The sequence below is a fragment of the Pempheris klunzingeri genome, chromosome 18, assembly GCF_042242105.1.
Source record: "Pempheris klunzingeri isolate RE-2024b chromosome 18, fPemKlu1.hap1, whole genome shotgun sequence".
In the NCBI taxonomy this organism is placed as follows: Eukaryota; Metazoa; Chordata; class Actinopteri; order Acropomatiformes; family Pempheridae; genus Pempheris; species Pempheris klunzingeri.
The window spans coordinates 439,388-463,422 of NC_092029.1; the positions used below are offsets into that span (position 1 = coordinate 439,388).

The window sequence follows — 24,035 nt, forward strand, 5'->3', positions numbered from 1 at the left end:
ATGGAGGAGAATGGGATGAGGAGGAAGAGGAGGTGGGGGAGGAGAAGAAGAAGAGGATGAGAATGGCAGGAGGGGGAGGAAGGAGAATAAAAGAATCACGGGGGGGGGGCAGAGATGGATGTGATGGAGAGAAGAAAGAGGGGGCGTCAGAGGGAGGGGGCAGACCGAGGAGGAGGAGGAACAGGAAGGAGAGGAGGAAGAGGAGGAAGGAGCATCAGCAGCCGGACACCCAGTCACTCACGGAGCTTCCGAGCCGCTGCAGCCGGACCCAGAAGCAGCAGACCCGGCCGCAGACACGGAGCCATGGCCGCCGAAGACAGCCGATCCACGGCCTGCACCGGCTCCAGCCTCCTGCAGCCGGTCAGCGAGATCACCAACCTGCCGCTGGACCAGGTAAGATCCGCCGGGACTCTGGAGCCCCGGAGCTCCGGGGAGACCGGCCGCTGGCTCTCTCACACCCGGCCGACACGCTCGGCCCCCGCAGACAGACAGAAAAAGCCCCGAGCCGGGCGGAGCCGACAGGCGGCCGGCGGCGGTCCGGATGGAGGCTGGAGGCCTCCGGTCGGAGCTCCGAGCCTCCACCGGAGCCCTGAACGCGGAGACTCGGTCCGCTCCGAGCCTCCATGATGAGGAACATGCAGACACGGTGACAGCCTTTATCTCCACGAGCTCAGATGGTCCACAGCAGCTGTAGCTCCACGTGCAGACAGGTGAAGCACACAGGGAGGCTCATTAGTGCCATCACCATGCACTCAAAGTCTACTTCTGTATTCAGGTGTTACACTTGATCAGAGATCAATCAGCTGTGTGATCTGTTGGACTGCAAAGATTCTCTCATACTTCACCAGATCTCCACCACACCTTTCCTGCTTCATTAATATCTGTGTTCACCTGGAATCACCGGGATAATCAATAATCAATTGTGACCATCTATTAAGATCAGATTATTGATCCGGTCTGTGTCTCAGTGTAGTACAGTAGTACTGTAGTACTGCAGTAGTGTAGTACTGCAGTACGAGCTACCACTGTGTACTTACTGCTCCTGTACTGCATCTGCAGCTCAACACCAGCGCTTCATAGTAACACCAGTGTCAAAGCAGCAGGGTCCCCACAGTGATCAATACAGTGATCAATAAAATAGTATCAGTAATATACTACTGGTACTACTGATAGTACTGATGGTACTGATACTACTGATAGTACTGATGGTACTGTTGGTACTGATACTACTGATGGTACTGATACTACTGATACTACTGATAGTACTGATGGTACTGATACTACTGATAGTACTGATGGTACTGATGGTACTGATGGTACTGATAGTACTGATAGTACTGATACTACTGATGGTACTGATACTACTGATGGTACTGATGGTACTGATACTACTGATGGTACTGATAGTACTGATGGTACTGATACTACTGATGGTACTGATGGTACTGATACTACTGATAGTACTGATGGTACTGATGGTACTGATGGTACTGATAGTACTGATAGTACTGATACTACTGATGGTACTGATACTACTGATGGTACTGATGGTACTGATACTACTGATAGTACTGATGTACTGATGGTACTGATACTACTGATAGTACTGATGGTACTGATGGTACTGATAGTACTGATAGTACTGATACTACTGATGGTACTGATACTACTGATGGTACTGATGGTACTGATACTACTGATGGTACTGATAGTACTGATGGTACTGATACTACTGATGGTACTGATACTACTGATAGTACTGATAGTACTGATGGTACTGATGGTACTGATACTAATGATAGTACTGATACTACTGATGGTACTGATGGTACTGATACTACTGATGGTACTGATGGTACTGATAGTACTGATAGTACTGATACTACTGATACTACTGATAGTACTGATGGTACTGATACTAATGATAGTACTGATAGTACTGATACTACTGATAGTACTGATACTACTGATGGTATTGATACTACTGATGGTACTGATAGTACTGATGGTACTGATACTACTGATAGTACTGATACTACTGATAGTACTGATGGTATTGATACTACTGATGGTACTGATAGTACTGATACTACTGATGATACTGATACTACTGATAGGACTGATGGTATTGATACTACTGATAGGACTGATGGTACTGATAGTACTGATAGTACTGATGGTACTGATAGTACTGATAGTACTGATAGTTCTGATAGTACTGATGGTACTGATAGTACTGATGGTACCGATAGTTCTGATAGTACTGATGGTATTGATACTACTGATGGTACTGATGGTACCGATAGTACTGATAGTTCTGATGGTACTGATGGTACCGATAGTTCTGATAGTCCTGATAGTACTGATACTACTGATAGTACTGATAGTACTGATAGTTCTGATAGTTCTGATAGTACTGATAGTTCTGATGGTACCGATAGTTCTGATAGTTCTGATAGTTCTGATAGTACTGATAGTACTGATACTACTGATAGTTCTGATAGTACTGATGGTACCGATAGTTCTGATAGTTCTGATAGTACTGATAGTACTGATACTACTGATAGTACTGATGGTATTGATACTACTGATGGTATTGATACTACTGAAGGTACTGATGGTACCGATAGTACTGATAGTTCTGATACTACTGATAGTACTGATGGCATTGATACTACTGATGGTATTGATACTACTGATGGTACTGATATTACCGATGGTACTGATAGTACTGATACTACTGATGGTACTGATACTACTGATAGTACTGATAGTACTGATGGTACTGATACTACTGATGGTACTGATAGTACTGATACTACTGATGGTACTGATGGTACTGATACTACTGATAGTACTGATACTCCCACTGGTGCTGCACAGTACTGACTGTGTACTTGTACTACTTGAAGAAGTGGAGGATTTCTCTGTTTTCTCTGTTAACTGAATCAAGCCTCCCCTCATCAGACCAGAGGACCCTCACCCTGAGCTAAACCCTGTGCTCCACCCTGAGCTAAACCCTGTGCTCCACCCTGAGCTAAACCCTGTGCTCCATCCTGTGCTCCACCCTGTGCTCCACCCTGAGCTAAACCCTGTGCTCCATCCTGTGCTCCACCCTGAGCTCCACCCTGTGCTCCACCCTGAGCTCCACCCTGTGCTCCACCCTGAGCTCCACCCTGAGCTAAACCCTGTGCTCCACCCTGTGCTCCACCCTGAGCTAAACCCTGTGCTCCACCCTGTGCTCCACCCTGAGCTCCACCCTGTGCTCCACCCTGTGCTCCACCCTGAGCTCCACCCTGTGCTCCACCCTGAGCTCCACCCTGTGCTCCACCATGTTCATTATTAATGATGACACATCGGCCCGTTTACCGTACGGCTGGCCCCCCCTGGCTGAAACGACCCAAACATGCTCCAGCTGCGGGGCCCCTCTCTGACCACCGACAGCAGGCCCCCGGTCCGTGTAGAGGCCCTGACCCTGATGTAGAGGCTCCTCTGTTGGACCCTGCTAGAGGGCGGAGTCAGCCTCATAAACTAGGGCGGACTGGCTCCCTGGAGACCCTCCTGGGGGGTTTGGTTTATTGTCCGCAGGGGGGGCTGGGCTATATGACGTCTGATAAATGTCCTCGAGTGATGTCACTTGAGTCAACAGTGGTTGAAGACCAGACGTTTTTCCGCCTCCATTAGCTTGTTTGTGTGAAATTGGTGTTTTGAAGAGCCCGTTCGTGATATTTCAGTGATGGAGGCGGCAGTAAAAATGCTGCAAACACAGCGTCCTATTAAACTTATGGTCATGTTTTTAGGTGGGCCTTTTTTAAGGAGGCAAAATCTGTCTCAGGAGGTGTTATAGGCACTCCCAAAACATCTGAAAAGGTTTTAGATATTAATTGCCAGAAATGATCTAGTTTTGGACAGAACCAGAACATTATGTGAGAGGGCGGCTGGTGTTTGCCCACACCGGTCATACACAGGATCCATACTAGGAGTAAACTTAGCTAACTTGTAAGACCTTGAACTGGATGATCCTGTGTCGTAAACAGATTGAAGAGGAATGTATTCTGTCTAGAGCTTTTTTCCAAACTTCATCTGAAAACTGTGTCCCCAAGTCTCCCTGCCACTGATTCCTTAACACACTCAGGGGTTCCAGATGATGTGAGTCTAGCCACCAGTCATTTTGAACCAAAAATATATTTGAAAAATAGAACCCAATTTAAGAAATACTGCAGTTCTCCTTTAAGTTCCAGCAGAGCAGCAGCTCCTGTGTTCTGTCAGGGAAAATTACTGTGTTTGAAAAGAGCAAAGAGGGCCACACACACACACACACACACACACACACACACACACACACACACTCTTCAGATAATACAGACTGCCCCTTTAAAATCAAGAGAAAAAAGATGAAATGCTGTAAAAGATGTCCCTGACTAGTTTAGTGTTAAAATGTAATATTCAGACTGAACTGAATTTACTAAGTGTTAAAAAAGTGTAAACAGATGAAGTTTGAAGTGAAGAAAAGGAGATTTTATTTATTATCCAGTGAGATTTAAAGACGACTGCTGATCATCAGTCAGCTGGAAGTGAACAAATATGAAGTGAGACGTTAAAACGGTGTGAATCCTGCAGACTAATGGAGTCTGATAAAAGGAAGACGTTTGTCCTCTGGATGAACAACTACAAGGACGAGACGCTAATGAAGATCCTCCTCCTCCTCTTCCTCATCGTCATCCATCTCTGTCTTATTGAGCAGGAGCTTCATCACCTTCATCATCCTCTGTCTTCATTTGCTGCTTGAGTTACTTACTGCAGTAAAACGCCACAGTGTTAAAGTCCTGCGTGGGAAACTATCAGCATCAAAATACACTTGAAGTACTCGGAGCACAATCAATATAATTCATTCTGATTATTGATCCTTCGTGTATCCATCACCTTAAGACCCATTATTGTGCAAAGTGAACTTTTTAATATCTTTGCAACATGAATATGAATAGAATTGTTCTGTTCTTCTAAAACAGAGTGTTTTTAGAGCATGAAACTCTCCCCATGATCCTCTGTGTCCTCATCCTGGTGTCTGAGTGACTGGTAGGTAGTAAAAGTGTTGGAACTGGTCCAGTAGATCACCTCAGCCAGCAGACACCAAACGGGCTGCAATGGCTGCAACGTGATCCTTTGGGACAGCTGCACCTGATCACAGTAGGTCCACTAAAAGAGCTTGTTTGATCCACTGACAGGCTCAGAGTGTTATTCTAAGTGTGTGACAGCATCATGGAAAGGATCCCTACAGAGAGAGACCTGGAAGATCCTTTTGGTTTAACCACAAACAGCACACACACCAGACTACATTCACTAAAACAGGGATTTTTGACAGATATTGCTGGTCTGCTGCTGCCTTGATCACTTACTTTGTTTGTGTTATAGATATTGTGTTGGATCTGACAGAACCCTTTAAAACACCAAAGACACTTAACAGCACAAACACACTACCTGATGGAGGCAGCAGCAGAGCAGCAGCTCCTGTGTTCTGGGAGGTAAAATCACTGGTTTAGTGAATGAAGTCTGGTGAATGGTGTCACTGGTGTCAGTGGCAAAAACAAGCACTTTTAGTGGACATACTTTGATCAGGTGCAGTTGTCCACTTGTTTTTGTTCAGTTCCAGTTCTGGCCAATCAGCATCCAGGGGGCCCTTTCCTTTATGAATGTCTAATTTATTAACTTTTATAAAACCAAATTCCTTCAATGATAATAACATTTGTGATTCACAGTTGTTACTAGAAACCAGAGCAGATTCACGTTCACTTTATTCAACATGATCGTGGCTTCGAAAGCTGGCGATGAGGGGCTGTTGGCATGGTTGAAGCTGCTAACTTCATGTTCTGTAATGTGGAAATGTGCCGCCGTGACTTGTTATACAGTTGTAATGTGTTCATTTGATCAAACGTCTGCACGTTGTGATGAAGGCGCCCAGAGAAACACGAGGCCGTGGACAGCAGCGCCATCAAGGGCTGAGAAGGATCCACCGCTGCTGACAACAAACTCTTAGAGCTTCATTTTAAAACCTGATTTTACGTCTTTCCGATACTGACAATAATCTATCTACTGTTTATTAATAACAACCCGTTATCAGCAGAACATTACCGCGGGTGAATTCAATACGAAGTCAGTGCAAAGACACAAATAGACACGAGCGGAAAAGTTGGGCGTTTAAAAGCCTTTACACGTCTACAGCAGAGCACCTCTGCAGCAAATACTGAGGAAAGAAAGGATTGCAAAGAGAAATAGAATTTCTAATTTTTATTTTTATTTTTATTCTTTTCTAATTTAGTCAATTTTAGGATTGGGAGAAACCGAAGCAGCTCGGAGGAAACCCAATCAACTCAGTGGTCACCTGTGCGGTCCCCACGGCAACGGGGTCACGGTCCAGAACTGAACCCTGGCCTTGTTGCTGCGAGGCCGCGACGATGAACACCGAGCAGCTTAGTAAGAGACCTGAAGTCCTGCATCAAGTCCAGGCCGGACTCTCTGCGCTACCAGCCCCAGTGAGGCGGGAGCACAGAGAATAAGCTGGACATGAGCTGGGACTTCAGATCCCAACAGACCTTTTTCACGCCCACAGCTGTCACAGCAGGAGCCAGCGTGCACAAAGCCTGGACCCAGATGGTTTTGGGGCTGTTCAGCATACTTGTGCACTTCCTGCCACGACTTAATGTGTGCTGTGAAAAAGGTCTGTCCCACCCACCCACCCGCCCGAAGGCCGTAGATTACTCGTCTTTGCAGGAGCGTCTGCTGCGCGTGATCTTGAAGGTTTTGAAGAAGCCCTTTTTGCTGGTCTTCTGTGGCTTCATCAGGTGCTCTTTGAAGGTCTCGATGACGAGTTCGTATGTCTTTTGGTCCTCTATCAGCAGACAAGTCCTCAGATAGAAGGCCTTGTTGAGCTTCTTGCACAGGTCGTTGTGCACTGATTTGACTGTCCTTTTACTGTTGCAGTGACTTGGCTTGAGAGTAATGTCAGAGGATGAGATCTCTGCACAAAGCATCTCTGTCAGAGTCACAATGATGGTTTTCATGGTACCAATGGGCAGCTGCTGGTTTGGAAAAATCTCCATAAGCAGCGCGATGACCATCAAGTTGCAGCACCGTCTATCCTGATCACTGACCGGTTGTCCTTTGGCCTCACGTGCAGCTTTGACACTACTGGAAGCTGCCTCTGCCTCTACCAGTGTGTCAAAGACTGGTTCTGTTGTGGCCTCACATGCAGCTTCATCAGCACTGATCGCTGGCTCATCAGTGGGCATCAGAGTGTCACTTTCCATGTCCTCGGGCTCCGCGGCCATTAATGGCAGATTTACTGCGAGTCCTTCAATCTGCTTGATAACAACACTGGCGTGGTCCCTCTGCGTCTGGTGCGCTTGTTCCTGCTGGTAGAGCCAGTTCGTCATCAGGTTCATGAAAGCGTCCACTTCGGCCCGAATCTCCACCATGAACTCCACCTTTTGCTCCTTGTTCAGTTTCAGGTGGTGGAACACAATGTCACTCAGCTGCTTGGCAAAGATCTCGTGCTTGCCACTGGAAATGTCCGTGGCAAGTTTTGTGTAGAGGTTCTCGTCGCTGGTGCTGCTTGTGTCCTGATTATCGGTCGCAAAGATCATGTCCTCCACCAGACAGTCCACCCCCTGAATCAGCAGGTCCAATGATGCCTTGTCCTTTTCTGGGGAGCAGTCGAGTCTGTACCTCAGATCTTCCACACTGCGGAGGATGTCCTTCTTGGCAAAGTTGGCGATAAAAAAGGCCTTGACTCGACTTCCCAACCTTTCCCAGCAGGATGCTTTTTCGGATTTGACGTCAGGCTGAGTTGTCTGCGACTCAGACTTCTCCACCATAATGATTTTGAGCTCGGACGCTGCCTGGCTTGAATCCTTTGAGTAACTGGACTGAAACAGGTCACGTTCCTCCTCTGACATGCTGTCAAAATGATTGACCAAAGACAAACTGTCGGCTTCTCTCTCCAGGATCTCTTTGATGTGTTTGCTGGTTTCACAGAGAAGGCTGTCTGTTTCTGTCTCATCGTCTTTTAGAGAGGTTACTGGGGTCTGATGGGGCTCAATCTGCTGGTCCAACGATGCCTTGTCCTCTTCTGGGGAGCAGTCCAGGCTGTACCTCAGATCTTCCACACTGCAGTGGATGTCCTTCTTGGCAAAGTTGGTGGTAAAAAAGGCCTTGACTCGACTTCCCAACCTTTCCCAGAAGGATGCTTTTTCGGATTTGACGTCAGGCTGAGTTGTCTGCGGCTCAGACTTCTCCACCACAATGATTTTGAGCGAAGACTCTGCCTGGCTTGAATCCTTTGAGTAACTGGACTGAAACAGGTCGTGTTCCCCCTCTGACATGTTGTCAAAATGATTGAGCAAAGACAAACTGTCGGCTTCTCTCTCCAGGAACTCTTTGATGTATTTGCTGGTTTCACGGAGAAGGCTGTCTGTTTCTGTCTCATCGTCTTTTAGAGAGGTTACTGGGGTCTGATGGGGCTCAATCTGCTGGTCCAACGATGCCTTGTCCTCTTCTGGGGAGCAGTCCAGGCTGTACCTCAGATCTTCCACACTGCAGTGGATGTCCTTCTTGGCAAAGTTGGTGGTAAAAAAGGCCTTGACTCGACTTCCCAACCTTTCCCAGCAGGATGCTTTTTCGGATTTGACGTCAGGCTGAGTTGTCTGCGGCTCAGACTTCTCCACCACAATGATTTTGAGCGAAGACTCTGCCTGGCTTGAATCCTTTGAGCAACTGCACTGAAGCAGGTCGCGTTCCCCCTCTGACATGTTGTCAAAATTATTGACCAAAGACAAACTGTTGGCTTCTCTCTCCAGGATCTCTTTGATGTGTTTGCTGGTTTCACAGAGAAGGCTGTCTGTTTCTGTCTCATCGTCTTTTAGAGAGGTTACTGGGGTCTGATGGGGCTCAATCTGCTGGTCCAACGATGCCTTGTCCTCTTCTGGGGAGCAGTCCAGGCTGCACCTCAGATCTTCCACACTGCAGTGGATGTCCTTCTTGGCAAAGTTGGTGATACAAAAGGCCTTGACTCGACTTCCCAACTTTTCCCAGCAGGATGCTTTTTCGGATTTGACGTCAGGCTGAGTTGTCTGCGGCTCAGACTTCTCCACCACAATGATTTTGAGCGAAGACTCTGCCTGGCTTGAATCCTTTGTGCACCTGGACTGAAGCCGGTCGTGTTCCCCCTCTGACATGTTGTCAAAATGATGATTGATGTTGGTTTCACGAAGAGGGCTGTCTGTTTCTGTCTCATTATCTTTTAGAGAGGTTACTGGGGTCTGATGGGGCTCAATCTGCTGGTCCAACGATGCCTTGTCCTCTTCTGGGGAGCAGTCGAGTCTGCACCTCAGATCTTCCACACTGCAGTGGATGTCCTTCTTGGCAAAGTTGGTGGTAAAAAAGGCCTTGACTCGACTTCCCAACCTGTCCCAGCAGGATGCTTTTTCGGATTTGACGTCAGGCTGAGTTGTCTCCGACTCAGACTTCTCCACCACAATGATTTTGAGTGAAGACTCTGCCTGGCTTGAATCCTTTGTGCACCTGGACTGAAGCAGGTCACGTTCCTCCTCTGACATGTTGTCAAAATGATTGGCCAAAGACAAACTGCCGGCTTCTCTCTCCAGGATCTCTTTGATGTCTTTGCTGGTTTCACGAAGAGGGCTGTCTGTTTCTGTCTCATCGTCTTTTAGAGAGGTTACTGGGGTCTGATGGGGCTCAATCTGCTGGTCCAACGATGCCTTGTCCTCTTCTGGGGAGCAGTCGAGTCTGCACCTCAGATCTTCCACACTGCAGTGGATGTCCTTCTTGGCAAACTTGGTGGTAAAAAAGGCCTTGACTCGACTTCCCAACCTGTCCCAGCAGGATGCTTTTTCGGATTTGACGTCAGGCTGAGTTGTCTCCGACTCAGACTTCTCCACCACAATGATTTTGAGCGAAGACTCTGCCTGGCTTGAATCCTTTGTGCACCTGGACTGAAGCAGGTCGCGTTCCCCCTCTGACATGCTGTCAAAATGATGATTGATGCTGGTTTCACGGAGAGGGCTGTCTGTTTCTGTCTCATCGTCTTTTAGAGAGGTTACTGGGGTCTGATGGGGCTTCTCAGTTTCAACCAACTCATGGTCCTCCTCACTCAGCTCTACTGATGCCTGGTGTTCATCAGCTTCACTTTTCTGACTTTGTTGATCTGACATGTCAGCACTGAAGTTGGGGGTGAAGCACGTTGATGAGGCACATTTTTTCAGCATTTTGACGACACATCTTACTATTTGCTGCAGTCTCTTGGTGGAGGCCGGCGGTTTTACTCCATCGCTGCTCTCGTCACTGCTTCTGGAGAGCTTGTTAACCCTCTCCGAGACTTCTTTAGCCACGAGTAATGTCATTCTGTTTTTGGTTTTGCTAGGGATGTTCACTTGGACACCTGACGCTTCCACCAAAGTCAATGGAATAACATCACCCAGACTCTTGTTGACTTCCTCTGATGATATAGCCAAGCTCTTCTGTGATCCACTGGATCCAGAAGAGCTTTTGGATAATTTAGGAGGACCCTCTGACAGGCTTAGTTTGACTGCCTTATAAATACATGTGGATATGATGTTAATTATATCCACAAAAAGGTCAGTGATGGTGTCTTTTGTTGCCTGGTCAGCCGACCCTCTTCCTAGCATCGCCCACTGTAACCCCGTCAGCCTCTTAAAGGCATTTTCGATAAGTGGGCGAAGGGTTTCCTTTGTGACCTGTGGAAGGGCGATTTCCACGGTCTCTTCTCTGCTTCTGTTCTTCATTGAACCGGCTGTCTGTATTCGCTGAGCTGATCTCTGTGGAACGACGTGAACGGGCTCTCAAAGATTAGAAGGAAACTGACGGCTGTCTGTATTCACTGAGCTGATCTCTGTGGAACGACGTGAACGGGCTCTCAAAGATTAGAAGGAAACTGACGGCTGTCTGTATTCGCTGTGCTGATCTCTGTGGAACGACGTGAACGGGCTCTCAAAGATTAGAAGGAAACTGTACGTTGGACTTGGGTCCTATATACAACCTGCCCCCCCGATGACATCATCAACATTCCATTGTCCTTTGATGACATCATCACATTAAAGAATCTTCGAAGAATTTAAAAAATAACAACAACAGAACTCCACTGAAGGGGCCTCAGGAGAGTTTGAATCAAAACAGGGAAACAAAATAGATTTCAAACAAAGTGAACATGATTTCACAGAGATTATCACTTCATTCAGAGAAGAGGGACGTTTTGAGTGACTTTTAACTGATTCATTATTGGTGATTCATGGATGTGGACCTTTCCAAGAAGACGACAGGTGTTTCAGATGGGACTCTGAGTATTTCCTTTCATTAAAACCCAAAGAACAGGAGCACCGATTCCTTCAGTCCTTTCAGGCAGTTAAGATAAGTAACCTAATGTTGTGTTTGGAACCTATGGGGAAACAGGCTTATTTTGATTTTGTAATATAATCTTATACTATTTTTTCTAATACTGTTCTTATTCAAATAAGAAGAATAAGAATAAGAATAAGAATATTGATTATTGTAGCTCCAACAGAACAAATGTGCTTTCAGTCACGGAGGTAATCTCATATTGTATGTTATCAATTTAACATGTAAGAACAGTCTTTGTTATTGTGAACAGATAATATACTACATCAAGCAATAACTTTTAAGTAGAAATCCTGACAAGATTCATCATTATGACCTCTATTGGCAGGAAATTACAGTCAGAAACACAAAAGAGCAACACATCTTTTTTAAATGAATTTTCAACAACATCGACATCAGCAACAGAAAAAATCCCAGCCCAAAACAACAACTGCTGCAGTGTATAATAAGTGAATCACACGTACAAGCCTAGATAATACCAGAGTACAAAAATACAGAAAATCAGCCAGAGACTTTCGAGGAAAAGCAATTCAGGGTTTTTGTTAGAAAGACTTAAAGGCTTCCAGCGTCTCCATAATTTTTAAAACAGATGGAGAAGTGTGCCGTTGTGTATTTAACATTCCTAACAAATGTTTGAGCTGTTCAAGAACATTCTGTGGTGCTATGAAGACTGCTAGAGACTGAAGTGCATTTTAAGAAGACTTAAAAACACTACTGTTAACACTACTGCTAATACTACAGCTAACACTACTGCTAACACTACAGCTAACACTGCTGCTAATACTACTGCTAACACTACTGTTAACACTACTGCTAATACTACAGCTAACACTACTGCTAACAGTACAGTTAACACTACAGCTAACACTACTGCTAACACTACTGCTAACAGTACAGTTAACACTACAGCTAACACTACTGCTAACACTACTGCTAACAGTACAGTTAACACTACAGCTAACACTACTGTTAACACTACAGCTAACACTACTGCTAACACTACTGCTAACAGTACAGTTAACACTACAGCTAACACTACTGCTAACAGTACAGTTAACACTACAGCTAACACTACTGCTAATACTACAGCTAACACTACTGCTAACAGTACAGTTAACACTACTGCTAACACTACTGCTAACAGTACAGTTAACACTACAGCTAACACTACTGCTAACAGTACAGTTAACACTACAGCTAACACTACTGCTAACAGTACAGTTAACACTACAGCTAACACTACTGCTAACAGTACAGTTAACACTACTGCTAATACTACAGCTAACACTACTGCTAACAGTACAGTTAACACTACTGCTAACACTACTGCTAACAGTACAGTTAACACTACAGCTAACACTACTGCTAACAGTACAGTTAACACTACTGCTAACACTACTGCTAACAGTACAGTTAACACTACAGCTAACACTACTGCTAACAGTACAGTTAACATTACAGCTAACACTACTGCTAACAGTACAGTTAACACTACAGCTAACACTACTGCTAACAGTACAGTTAACACTACTGCTAATACTACAGCTAACACTACTGCTAACAGTACAGTTAACACTACAGCTAACACTACTGCTAACAGTACAGTTAACACTACAGCTAACACTACTGCTAACAGTACAGTTAACACTACAGCTAACACTACTGCTAACAGTACAGCTAACACTACAGCTAACACTACTGCTAACAGTACAGTTAACACTACAGCTAACACTACAGTTAACACTACCTGTTGTAGCTAACCTTCGGCTGTATTTTTCCCCCTGTTGTCTGCAGGTAAACTTCGTCGTGTGTCAGCTCTGTGCTTTGCTGTCAGCCTTCTGGTTTCGTCTGTTCCTTCATCCCAGTAAAACCAGTCCCTTCATCAGACATGTGGTGGCCACTTTACTGGGACTCTACTTTGCTCTCTTCTGCTTTGGCTGGTAAGATGGACCGGTTAGCTCTCAGTCTGTAAACTGATTAATTGATTCAGCACAGAAGAAAGAAAAAACTGAGGATTAGCCCGTTGTAACATTTAGCTAGCATCTCAGCCTGTGAGTGTGGATTGTTAATGTTAGCTTGTTTCACATGTTTACGTGATAACTTCATCATATAACATTTCCTCTGTGATCTGTGCTCAGTAACACGTAGCATGCTAACGTTCATGTCATAAAACTGCCTGCCTGTTTTGCTGCGTTCAAATGTAACTCGTAAGTCTGTGGATACAACACGGGAAGTTGTGAACACGATATGCTTGGCATCGTGGCTGTGTCGTAAGTACACTGTTGCTAGGCAACATGGATGCCAAGACACGCCTTGCTGTCAGCACCTTCAAGCACCGGGGCTAAAGCAGCAGGTAACGTCATATTAATGCAGGAATGTGAGGCTGTTGGGACCAACGAACATTTCCCCAGACATTAAATTACTTAGAAAGATTCTACTCTGAGCTTTGGAAGTGGTAAATCCAACAGGGTGGGGCTGGTTCATATGGACTCTTATGGTGAACACGATAAAGACGACACCATTTGAAGGCAGCAGTTGTTTTACTGTTACCTCTAAACATTTAGCATGTTAATTTGCTGTTAGCATTCTATGCTAAGGATCTAAAAATGCCAGGGTTATGGATCTGAGTACTTCTTCTTCAACATGTTTTATTTTGATTTGTCTAAATATTTACTTCACTGTGATATGAAAGATGAGAGTTATAGATTAATCAATTATTTAGAATATCAGCATGCTAATATTAGCTAATTGATAGTAAACACAGAGTCCAGCTGAGACTAAAGGCCTGTACATACTCTGCAAGAACAGAGAAATGTGTTCTCTCTCTCAGGTCATTCTTTAGTCGCAGCCCTGGTTTGGGAGTTCTTGCAGGTTGGTCTGGGCAGAACTTTTTTCCTGTGTGGTGTCCAAGAACTATTGTGTGATTGGTCAGAAATTTGAAGTGGTTAATGTGGAAAAGTGGAAACGTTGTCATTCCCGCGTGTGACGTGTGCTGCAGTGGGGGGGCCTGTGAGGACTTCCCAGGAGTTCTGCACAGTTCTGTTTCTTCTGAAGTATGAAATGTCCTGGCTAGAGTACGTACAGACCTTAAGGGGAATATGAGTATTTGGTCATAACCCAAAGTGTTTCACATATGAACACGTTGACCTGATAATGGCGCTAAGAAATGAAAAGTCAGCGGTCTGTGTTTCTCAGGTAAATCTGTAAACTTCCTGTGCTTTCCAGGTACGCCTTTCACTTCCTGGTTCAGAGTGGACTCACCTATGGCATCATGATCTTGACAGGAGTCGAACATATGCACAAGTAAGTGCAGAGTTCTGGTGTTGTGGTCGGTGTTTGGGGGGTAAAGAAGTGCTGGTTAGTGCTACAACGTTTGGTGTCTGCTGGCTGAGGTGATCTACTGGACCAGTTCCAACACTTTTACTACCTACCAGTCACTCAGACACCAGGATATGGACACAGAGGACCAGGGGGAGAAACAGTGGACTTGTCCTTTAAAGCTAAATGAATGAATAACAGCGGTGGTGTTTTTAGGTACTGCCTACTGGTGGCGCTCAGCTATCTGAGCCTGTGTCAGATAACTCGAGTCTACGTCTTCGACTATGGCATGTACTCTGCTGACTTCACAGGGTAAGACTGGAACCATTTTTCTGCTTATTCAACTTTGTCCACATCTGTTGTGTATGAACTTCATCCAAACTGGGCTTTACAGTGCTTGCATTTCTTATTTTTTCTCTGCAGCCCCATGATGGTGATAACACAAAAGATCACCAGCCTGGCATTTGAAATCCATGATGGTGAGTATGTCGGAGTGGATGGAAGGTGAATATTTTCTGCTCAAACCTGCAGGCTATATTGGATTTTTATTTCTCTGGCACAGGAATGGCTCGAAAAGAGGAACATCTGACTCCAGGACAGAAGATGTTGGCAATAAGGTTCGTGTTTCCAGCTGCTTCCTTTACAGGGCAACTCCAGTATTTCTAACCCAGGGCCGGTTTGACATATTTTGATGTCTGAATGACTGGTAGGTACAAGATGTTTTGGAACTAGCAGTTAGATCTTTCTCTCCATTTGACCTCACAAAATAGACTTTTGCTGTCTCGGCCTCAGCGGGCTTCTTCGACAACATTTAATGAAAATATTCCCAACATTTTATCGTACAATAGAGTGATTTCATTAACTGTGTGACCATGTAAACAATTTCAATTCTCATTTTACATTTTTCTACGGCAGCTGACATAAATGAACTTAAGTGAAAGTATAAATTGACACGTCTGTACTGGAAACTCCAGTTTGACTTAACATCCACGCACAGACACAGTGCAGTCGTACTCACTGGATTGTCCTTTGCTGTGAGGAATCCTCACTGCTCGTGCTCTATCCCACCCATTTATAATCTAATACTTTACTGAAGTTTAAGGGGCTTTAACGGTGACGCCAGGGACTCGTTTAATGGAGTGAAGGAGATGTGGCATCACTCTGTGCCGGTGCCACAGCTCCTAACGCCTGTGTGTGTCCAGGAGGATGCCCAGTCTGCTGGAGTACTTCAGCTACAACTGTAACTTCATGGGGATCCTGGCCGGACCCACCTGCTCCTACAACGACTACATCGCCTTCATCGAGGGAGACCCCCGTCGCCATAGAGACCGGGAGGCAGACCGGAAGGTCAGCTGCAAGCTGAGGCAGAGCGAACCCTCGCCAAACGTACGTCATGTGATCATAAATCCTACGTCAGCTAGCATCTGATACCTGCGTTTTAAATTGATGACTTCTGTCCATCTGATTGGCGTGGAAGCAACAGCTGGTCGATCTTCAGTTTTGCTTGATTGCTTTCCTCACCCGAGCGAAGTAGCATAACCAGCTTATTCATTTGTAACATGACGTTTTCTCCCAACATGGATATGACTGGCGTGTAATCAATACCTGCACACATTGTCATTTCAGGCTGTCTGAAAATAGGTCTCTGCCGATCATATCTACGCTGGTAGAAAGCGGCTTATCGTTCTGCTACGATGATACGATGATAGCAACTGATTACTGATTCAGAGCGTTTATGGAGAATATAGCAGACTCAGCTGTACGTCTGTCTCCTTCGTGTTCCTCCACATGTCGCATGGCGAGGTCGTTTCAAAAGGGTCGCACATATCCGGACATTAGATACGAAGAGAGATAGAAACCGACGGCTATTTTTATGGCAATTAAAGAAATACAGCAGAGCACAATAAAGAATCGCAATACAGCAAAGTAAATAAGTGCAGCAAATAAACTCAGAAGAGTGCGCTGAAGGAAGAGCAGAGTCCATGTTCGTTGTAGCGGACACTTGGCCTGCGTCGATGAATGTATTGATACGCTTCAGCTGCTATCAGTCACATCACTATCAATGTGTTAAAGAGAGAAGGTCTGTGCCCCGACCTAATGACTTAATGACTGAGCCTGGTGAATGCTTTGTCGTGAATACACTCGAGGTGTAAAAACTTTAGCGGCCCTCCTCTTCAGCTGCTCTATTTATAATGGAGATGCTTTTCCTCTTAGAGACGAGGCTCATAGTGTGCCACCAACAGGGAAATAAACAGCAGCAAATAGATGAATGTGTCTGTGTTTCCTCAGACGGAGGTCGTCCGTAAAGTGGCCACCTCCTTCTTCTGCCTCCTGGTCTTTCTGTCTGTGTGTAAAGTTTTCCCCGTGGAACAAAACATCGACGACGACTTTATCGCCAACACGCCGTTCTACGCTCAGGTGGTCTACCTGTACCTGTCCATGCTGACCACCAGACCCAAGTACTACTTTGTGTGGACGCTCGGTGGGTGTCTGAAGCCTGCATCCATGTGTCTGACTTCTTCTTCTTTTCTCCTTGTGTCGTCTTGCTCCTTTCTTCCATTTGTGTCTCCATTTCCTGTTTCAATGCACATGTATGATAAAATATGCATGTGGAAAAGTAGTTTGATAGAAATCAAAAAAATCCAATTTAAAGTCCTGAACTTGAACACTGAGTCTGTGTGAAAGAGTTTCACCTGCTTCACCTGTCGCCTCCTCTTCTAAACGCCTTGACCTCAGCTGACGCCATCAATAACGCCGCTGGCTTCGGCTTCAACGGCTACGACAGTGACGGCTCTCCTCGCTGGGACCTCATCTCCAACCTGAGGATCCTAAACATCGAGGTCAGGACCGCCAGGGCTGTGGACTACACAACACGCCAACTAACCATTAGCTGTTAGCTAATAAAACCACTAGCTGTTAAGCCCATTAACCAACTGTTAGCTTATGAAGCAATTGACTAACTGTTAGCAGGTAAACCTATTATCTAACTGAGAGCTGTTAGCTTAAAAAACACACTAATTATTAGCTGATAAGCCCACTAACTCATTGTTAGCTGTTAGTTTATACATTTATGTTATCCAGTAAACCCACAAACTAACTGTTAGCTGTTAGCTAGCAATCAGTTATCAGAATCAGAATCAGAATTACTTTAATAATCCCCAGGGGGAAATTGCTTTTTGTTACACACAGCTCCAAAAGAATAAGAATAAGAATAAGAATACACTTCAAACACAAAGTAAAATATAAATATATAAAAGTTTAAAAAATATTAAAAATTATTACAAATTATTACACAGAGGTAAATTACTGCACCAGGTGAGTCTTATAATAATAATAACAATAATACCACTACTAATAATACTACTAATAAAAATATATAACAACATGCACAATCATGTTGTTGTCATCATGTTGTTATCCTGCTACACACCATGTTTATGAAGAGTGCTCTGGAAACAGTTTATCCCCGCTAGCTAACTGTTAGCTGTTAGCATATAACCCTGCGAACTAACTGTTAGCTGCTAAAACCACTGACTATAGCTGTAAGCTTACAAACCAATTACCCAACCGTTAGCTGACAAGCTAACTAGCTGTTAGCTTAGTGCAAGAGTTTATATCACTCTAAATATATCTTATTGTGTACGTGTTGGTTTTATTCATCCAACTCAGGTTTTGTCTGTTTTGTTTCAGTTAGCCACGAGTTTCAAAGTTTTCCTCGACAACTGGAACATTCAGACGGCTCACTGGCTCAAAAGGTCTGAACACTTCTATTCTGTTTTCATTGTGTTTCTAATGTCACTGATGGTCAGTAGAGCCACTCAGTGAAAGGCAGTTAGCTTTAGCTGTTGAATAGGAGGAGCACAGAGACCAAACTGTACACAAAGCAACAGATTCAGCCTGAAAACATCGTTTACCTCTAAGAAACAACTGAACTGTGCAGAACGGACGCTCACACACGTAAATTAGTGAATTTGATTTTTATCCAGTTGGCTTCCTCTCTCTGTGATGTGACACTCGTCTCTCAGATTAGAGTCCATCTTAACCCGCTGAGACACACACCTCGCCTTATTATCCACTGCAAACACATTCACCCCATGAAGTAACACCGAAGCATCTCAAACTGCACATCAAGAGCATGAAGCACCTGACGGAACAGGTGAAAGCAGCTGATGCAGCAGGTTAACGTGTCATCAGAGCAGCCTTGTGTAATGTTTCTGTGTGTGCGTGACCCCTGATCTCTGCTTGACAGGGTGTGTTACGAGCGATGTCCCTACCACCCGACAGCTGCCACCTTCATCCTGTCAGCCATGTGGCACGGAGCGTATCCAGGCTACTACCTCACCTTCCTCACCGGCATCGTCATCACACTGGCTGCTAGAGCGGTTAGCTGTTAGCTGTTAGCCCAGGCATCGACCTACTGAGGCCTCAATCACACCGGGGGCGTCTGCGCGCGTTCTGGCTGCTGGAGCTGATAGCGCCCACCAGAACCACCGCGGCGCGTTTCTGAAGCGTCTTGGCGCGGCGCTCCACTAAAGATACACACCTGGTTTACCATCAGTTTCACTGATCAGATAAACAAAGCGTCCTGCTCTGAAACACTTCTGAAACGCTCCCGGTGGGTTTTACAAAGCAGAGCTGGACCGCAGCAGGAACCCGCGGCAGACGAGCCTGGTGGGATCCTCAGGAGGCTTCATGCTGAGACGTTAGCATGCAGAAGTGTATGCTAACACTTTAAGTCGTGTTAAATGATTCTTTTTGTGCAGCTATTTGAATAAATGTTTTGTTTTCGCAGGTCCGACACAACGTTCGGCCGCACTTCCTGCAGTCACCTTCCCACAAACTGGCCTATGATGTCATCACGTGGGCCGCCACTCAGATCGCCATCTGCTACACGGTGGTGCCTTTCGTCCTGCTGTCCGTGGGTCCGAGCATCAAGTTCTACAGGTCAGTGAGCCCAGCAGGTGAAACAGTGGAGTCGGTTTAAGTCAGGTTCAATTCTGAGTCATTCAGTTAAACTCAGCTTTGACTCTTTGGATCAGTCAGGTTTAACTTGGTGTCGGTCAGGAAATGTTTCTTTAAGGTCCCATGAGTCTGACTGCAAACAAACATGGCTGCCTCACATCAACTGTAGTCAACGATCCTTTTCTCCTTCCGGCCGCCATCGACCACATCTCAATACCTAAATACTGGACGCCACCCTCTGTAGCGGCTGGGTGGCGCCGCCAGGTGTATCTCACCTGATCATCTGAAATCCCTCGCCGCCCTCACCTGTCCTCTCCCGCCCGCAGGTCCTGGTGCTTCAGCCTCCACATCGGCTGCGTTCTGCTGGCCGTGGCGCTGCCGGTCAAACCGAGACACCTCCGTCTCAGAGGGCAGCCCAAGGACGTGGTCCAGGAGCCGGTCACAGACCGCCACTGCAGCCACACACAGAAAACCACATGAGGACAAAAACCGGTCGTGTCCGACATTTGGTTTCATGAACTTGTACAGAAAGACCAAAGGGTGGACCGGCTCAGCGGACCTCCTCGTGTCTCCCTCGGGGACATCTGGGGGTAAAATACTGTTTGCTTCTGATTCACTGGAGGAACATGGTTGTTGACGTTTGCAGGCCTGTGCCGTACCTGATGAGGTGTTTCCCACAGACAGATGAAGGACTGAGGCTGTGGGAACCAGCGGAGGAGAACATGTGGGGGGGCAGTGATGGAGGATGTACAGTATATATAAACACATACAGACACCGCCATCATGGCCGCCCGCCCAGTGAGTGGACTCAGCTCTCTTTCCTGCAGAAATGAAGGGATAAGAGGGAAATGATTCACGGATGAATGAATGGAAGCACGTTAAAGGAAAGAAAATGGGTGAACGAGTGAGTGAGTGAGTGCATTAGCCGATGAGTGAAGTATAAAAGTCTTGTTCTAACTATTAAACCACCACATCAGTGTTCATAGGAACGAGTCAGGAGAAAGTGCCAATGATTATTCCACTCAGTCGCCTTAGTTGTTGTGTTCTCCAGAGGAAAGACAGGAGCAGCGGTTCCTCTCCTCATGTGTGACCATGCCGCTGTGTTTACATTTGTAGATGTCACTTTTTGTCAAGTTGTCCTTTATGCAATTTATGTAGCTCCAAGCTGATGTTTGCTTTGATTGCTTGATTTCAGAGTCAGCCGGAAGAAAACGCCTCACAACACGTTTAGGAAACTAGCTTAGACTCTCAATTCCAGCAGATCACAGCAGGAAGTGAAGCCAACAGTCAGCAATGGTTCAAATGAAAGGGTTAGCTCGCTCAGCTAATGTTTAGCTTACAGCTGGTTCAGGTTAGCTAATGGACCAAATTAGCAGCTGAAACTGTGTGGTTAGAGTTAGCTAACTGTTTAGCTAATACAGTGTAGTTAGAGTTAGCTAACTGTTTAGCTAATACAGTGTAGTTAGAGTTAGCTAACTGTTTAGCTAATACAGTGTAGTTAGAGTTAGCTAACTGTTTACCTGAAACAGTATAGTTCTTTATTTATTTCTGGTTTTGGCAGTTTTGGTCCTGTACAGTTTAGCTGTCACACTGAGCGGTTAGCTAACCTGAACCAAACAGTTTAAGCTCTAAACTGAACCACAGCTGGACAAACTCTTTTAGGTACTTCACTGCCCCAGTAGTTAACCCGTCAACTGTTGAAGTAAGACTACATAACTCTAACCAAACTGTTTAGCTGAACAGGTAGAGCAATACGTTAATTGAGATGCCACTGAATGCACCATCATGCTTAACACAAACGAGGCATTAATTGGTTTATAAAATGTGACACAGAATTATATTTCTCTTTTAATTTGCTTCTCCGTCATATTTACATACTTTAATTCATTTCCATTCTATTTATTAATCATTCATTTTTAAATGTATTTATTTATGTAATGTCAATGAATGAATACAATTAAACGTATTAAATAGCTGAGACATTACTTATTACAAAGGTGAATGAATGCAGGAGCAAATTAGAACAGAAATATCAATTTATTTCACAACTTATGAATTAGTCTGTTTTTTCTATGTTATTTCTGATGTATTTGGTGCCGTTGCTGTCCTCTATACAAGGCCGTTAGGTCAAGTTAGCAGCAGTTGATAGAGGTTAGTGAACAGTGTTCAAGTCACTTCCTGTCCAGTTGCCAAATAAAAGTTCTTCAGATGAGCAGTTTTGGTTTTGTAAGTGAGAAGAAGCTGCATGGTGTTATCATCCAGCCCTCCGTTCACTTCAGTCACCTTTTCTCAAAGAAAACATCACAGTTTGGGTCCAGCTTCCCTCTGACTGCTTCATGTTTGCAGCTGTGTTCTTAGTTCCCCCGATTGTTTCTGTTCCACATCTGTGTTTGAACTGTTTTTACGTCTTCAGCTTCCATCAGACGGTTTGAAGACGTGACCTCATCAGTGCACCGCAGCGAACCAGCCACCGACCTGTGCGTCTGATACGGACCGTATGTTTGTTTTTGTAAATCATGTGATTAAAAGTCAGACTTTTTTGACATGAGACACAGCAGCCGTGTTCGTCTGTGGGTGGTGGTGTTTGGTGTGCGGACCGTCTGATTGGTTGGTGGGAAGACACAGCGCTCGCTGCTGTGTGTGATGAGGAGCATTCACTCTACCAATTCATGTTCTGTGTTATTTAGTCTTATTTTGTCTTTGTGGATGTGGTTTAACTCGGCGGCCCGGTCCTCACACCCCGCACACCTCTCTCCTCTTTCCTGTTGCTTTAGCCTCCTCTTTAGCTTCCTGTCAGCGGTGATCCAGGGTTTATTATTGGGAAAACAGTCCGTGCTGCTATAACGGTGTCTCCAGAGGTTAATGTAGTCCGTAGTGTAGTCAACCATCCTGTCCCAGTTCTTGTTGTCCTGATCTGTGCACCCTGGTGTCCACTTCCTGAATGGCTGCACAGGGTTAGTAGGAAGACCTCAGGGAGACCAGGTTGAGATCTGATCTGCCAAGTGGTGGAAGGACTGAGGCAGCCTGTGCCTCCTTGGCATTAAATGGTTGAAAGCAATGAGATGTTTACTTTCTTTGAGTCCCCCTCCTCTGCATCACGGCGGAGGTCAGTCTGGGACCAGGACTTATCTCTGGACCTGCACCAGCAGGAGGGTGAGACCTGACCTGCTTCCTGTCTGCACTTTAACCCCTGACGGGCTGATAGAGGTGCTGCTCCTGTTAATCACTGATTAGATTTATTACCTGAGGACTCTGTAATGTTTCCTGAAAGGAGAGTTCATTTAGAAGCGACGGGACCACAGAGACGCAGACCTGTGGCGTTCCCTTTAGAAAACCTACAACACCCAGAATGCACTGCACCGCAACATGGAGGAAAACTTCAGAGCTGGTTAAAATCAACAGTTTCCCTTTAATTAGTGATTAAAGAGTTATAAAGTCACACGTTTTCAGCGTCGTCGTTTAAAATCACTAACTGGGCGACCAAGTTGCCACCAAAGTTGTTGCTCGTTGACGACTAGTGTCATCTATGACCAGTGGCCAGTGACCAGTGACCGGTGGCCGGTGACCGGTGGCCGGTGACCAGTGGCTGGTGACCGGTGACCAGTGGCTGGTGACCAGTGGCTGGTGACCAGTGGCTGGTGACCGGTGAACACAGTTTAGTGTCAGTGAGCTGATGCTCCAGACATGGACGTGACCTGTGTGTTGGTCCCACAGCAGGCCGGCTCAGTATTTCTGAGGGTGAGTCACTAAAAACAGACAATACCCCCCCTGTTTAATGATCAATGGAATAAATGATGGTCACTATTGATAAAGAAGTGGACGCCATCCTCTTCCTCCTGGACAACAGAGGGAGAACACTGTGGTCTGGTTGGCCTGCTTGGAACATGATCACAAGTAATAATAGTATGATAGTGATCAGTTCTGGAGAGGCCTTAGGCAGCTGCTAAAACCATTTAATGAGAATAAACCCCTTTATTGTCATGACTCCTCTTTGAAAGGTGTCCACCGGAAACAACAACAACACCTACAAAATAAGGTGCCATGAACGCTGCATTTATTGGTTAGGGGGAAAGAGCACAAAGTGAAGAGTGAGTGAAAGAGTCATAGTGTTTATCAGGCTCCGCGTGTCTCCTCATCTGAATCTGATTCGTCGTTGTTCCGTTGTTGTAACGAGCTAACTAACCCTCTAAAGAAGCGGTCACTGCGCGTGCTTTTATTTTGGCGGCAGAGAGCGGAAGCAGCGGAGTGGTTTTGGCGCGCTTGACGCGGCGGCGGGCGGTGGTTGGCTGGCCGAGCGGCTCTGAGTGATCAAAGATGGCCGCTGCTGT

General features: G+C 45.6%; 1 protein-coding gene across 1 annotated transcript; it reads left to right on the plus strand.

Moving 5' to 3' along the window:
* Nucleotides 1–303: 303 nt before the first annotated feature.
* On the plus strand, nucleotides 304–20,187 carry mboat2b (membrane bound O-acyltransferase domain containing 2b). Its single transcript, XM_070849820.1, has 13 exons — nucleotides 304–393; nucleotides 13,222–13,367; nucleotides 14,653–14,730; nucleotides 14,962–15,057; nucleotides 15,169–15,224; nucleotides 15,308–15,362; nucleotides 15,948–16,131; nucleotides 17,035–17,227; nucleotides 17,482–17,585; nucleotides 18,436–18,500; nucleotides 18,995–19,127; nucleotides 19,538–19,689; nucleotides 20,034–20,187. The coding sequence occupies exons 1-13, from the start codon at nucleotides 304–306 to the stop codon at nucleotides 20,185–20,187; spliced, it is 1,506 nt and encodes a 501-aa protein (XP_070705921.1).
* The last annotated feature ends 3,848 nt before the right edge of the window (nucleotides 20,188–24,035 follow it).

Coding starts and splice junctions, on each gene's coding strand:
- mboat2b (XM_070849820.1), top strand. CDS start 304: ATGGCCGCCGAAGACAGCCGATCCACGGCCTGCACCGGCTCCAGCCTC. Junction 16,132..17,034: donor AGAGCGAACCCTCGCCAAAC/GTACGTCATGTG, acceptor GTGTTTCCTCAG/ACGGAGGTCGTCCGTAAAGT. Junction 17,586..18,435: donor TGAGGATCCTAAACATCGAG/GTCAGGACCGCC, acceptor GTTTTGTTTCAG/TTAGCCACGAGTTTCAAAGT.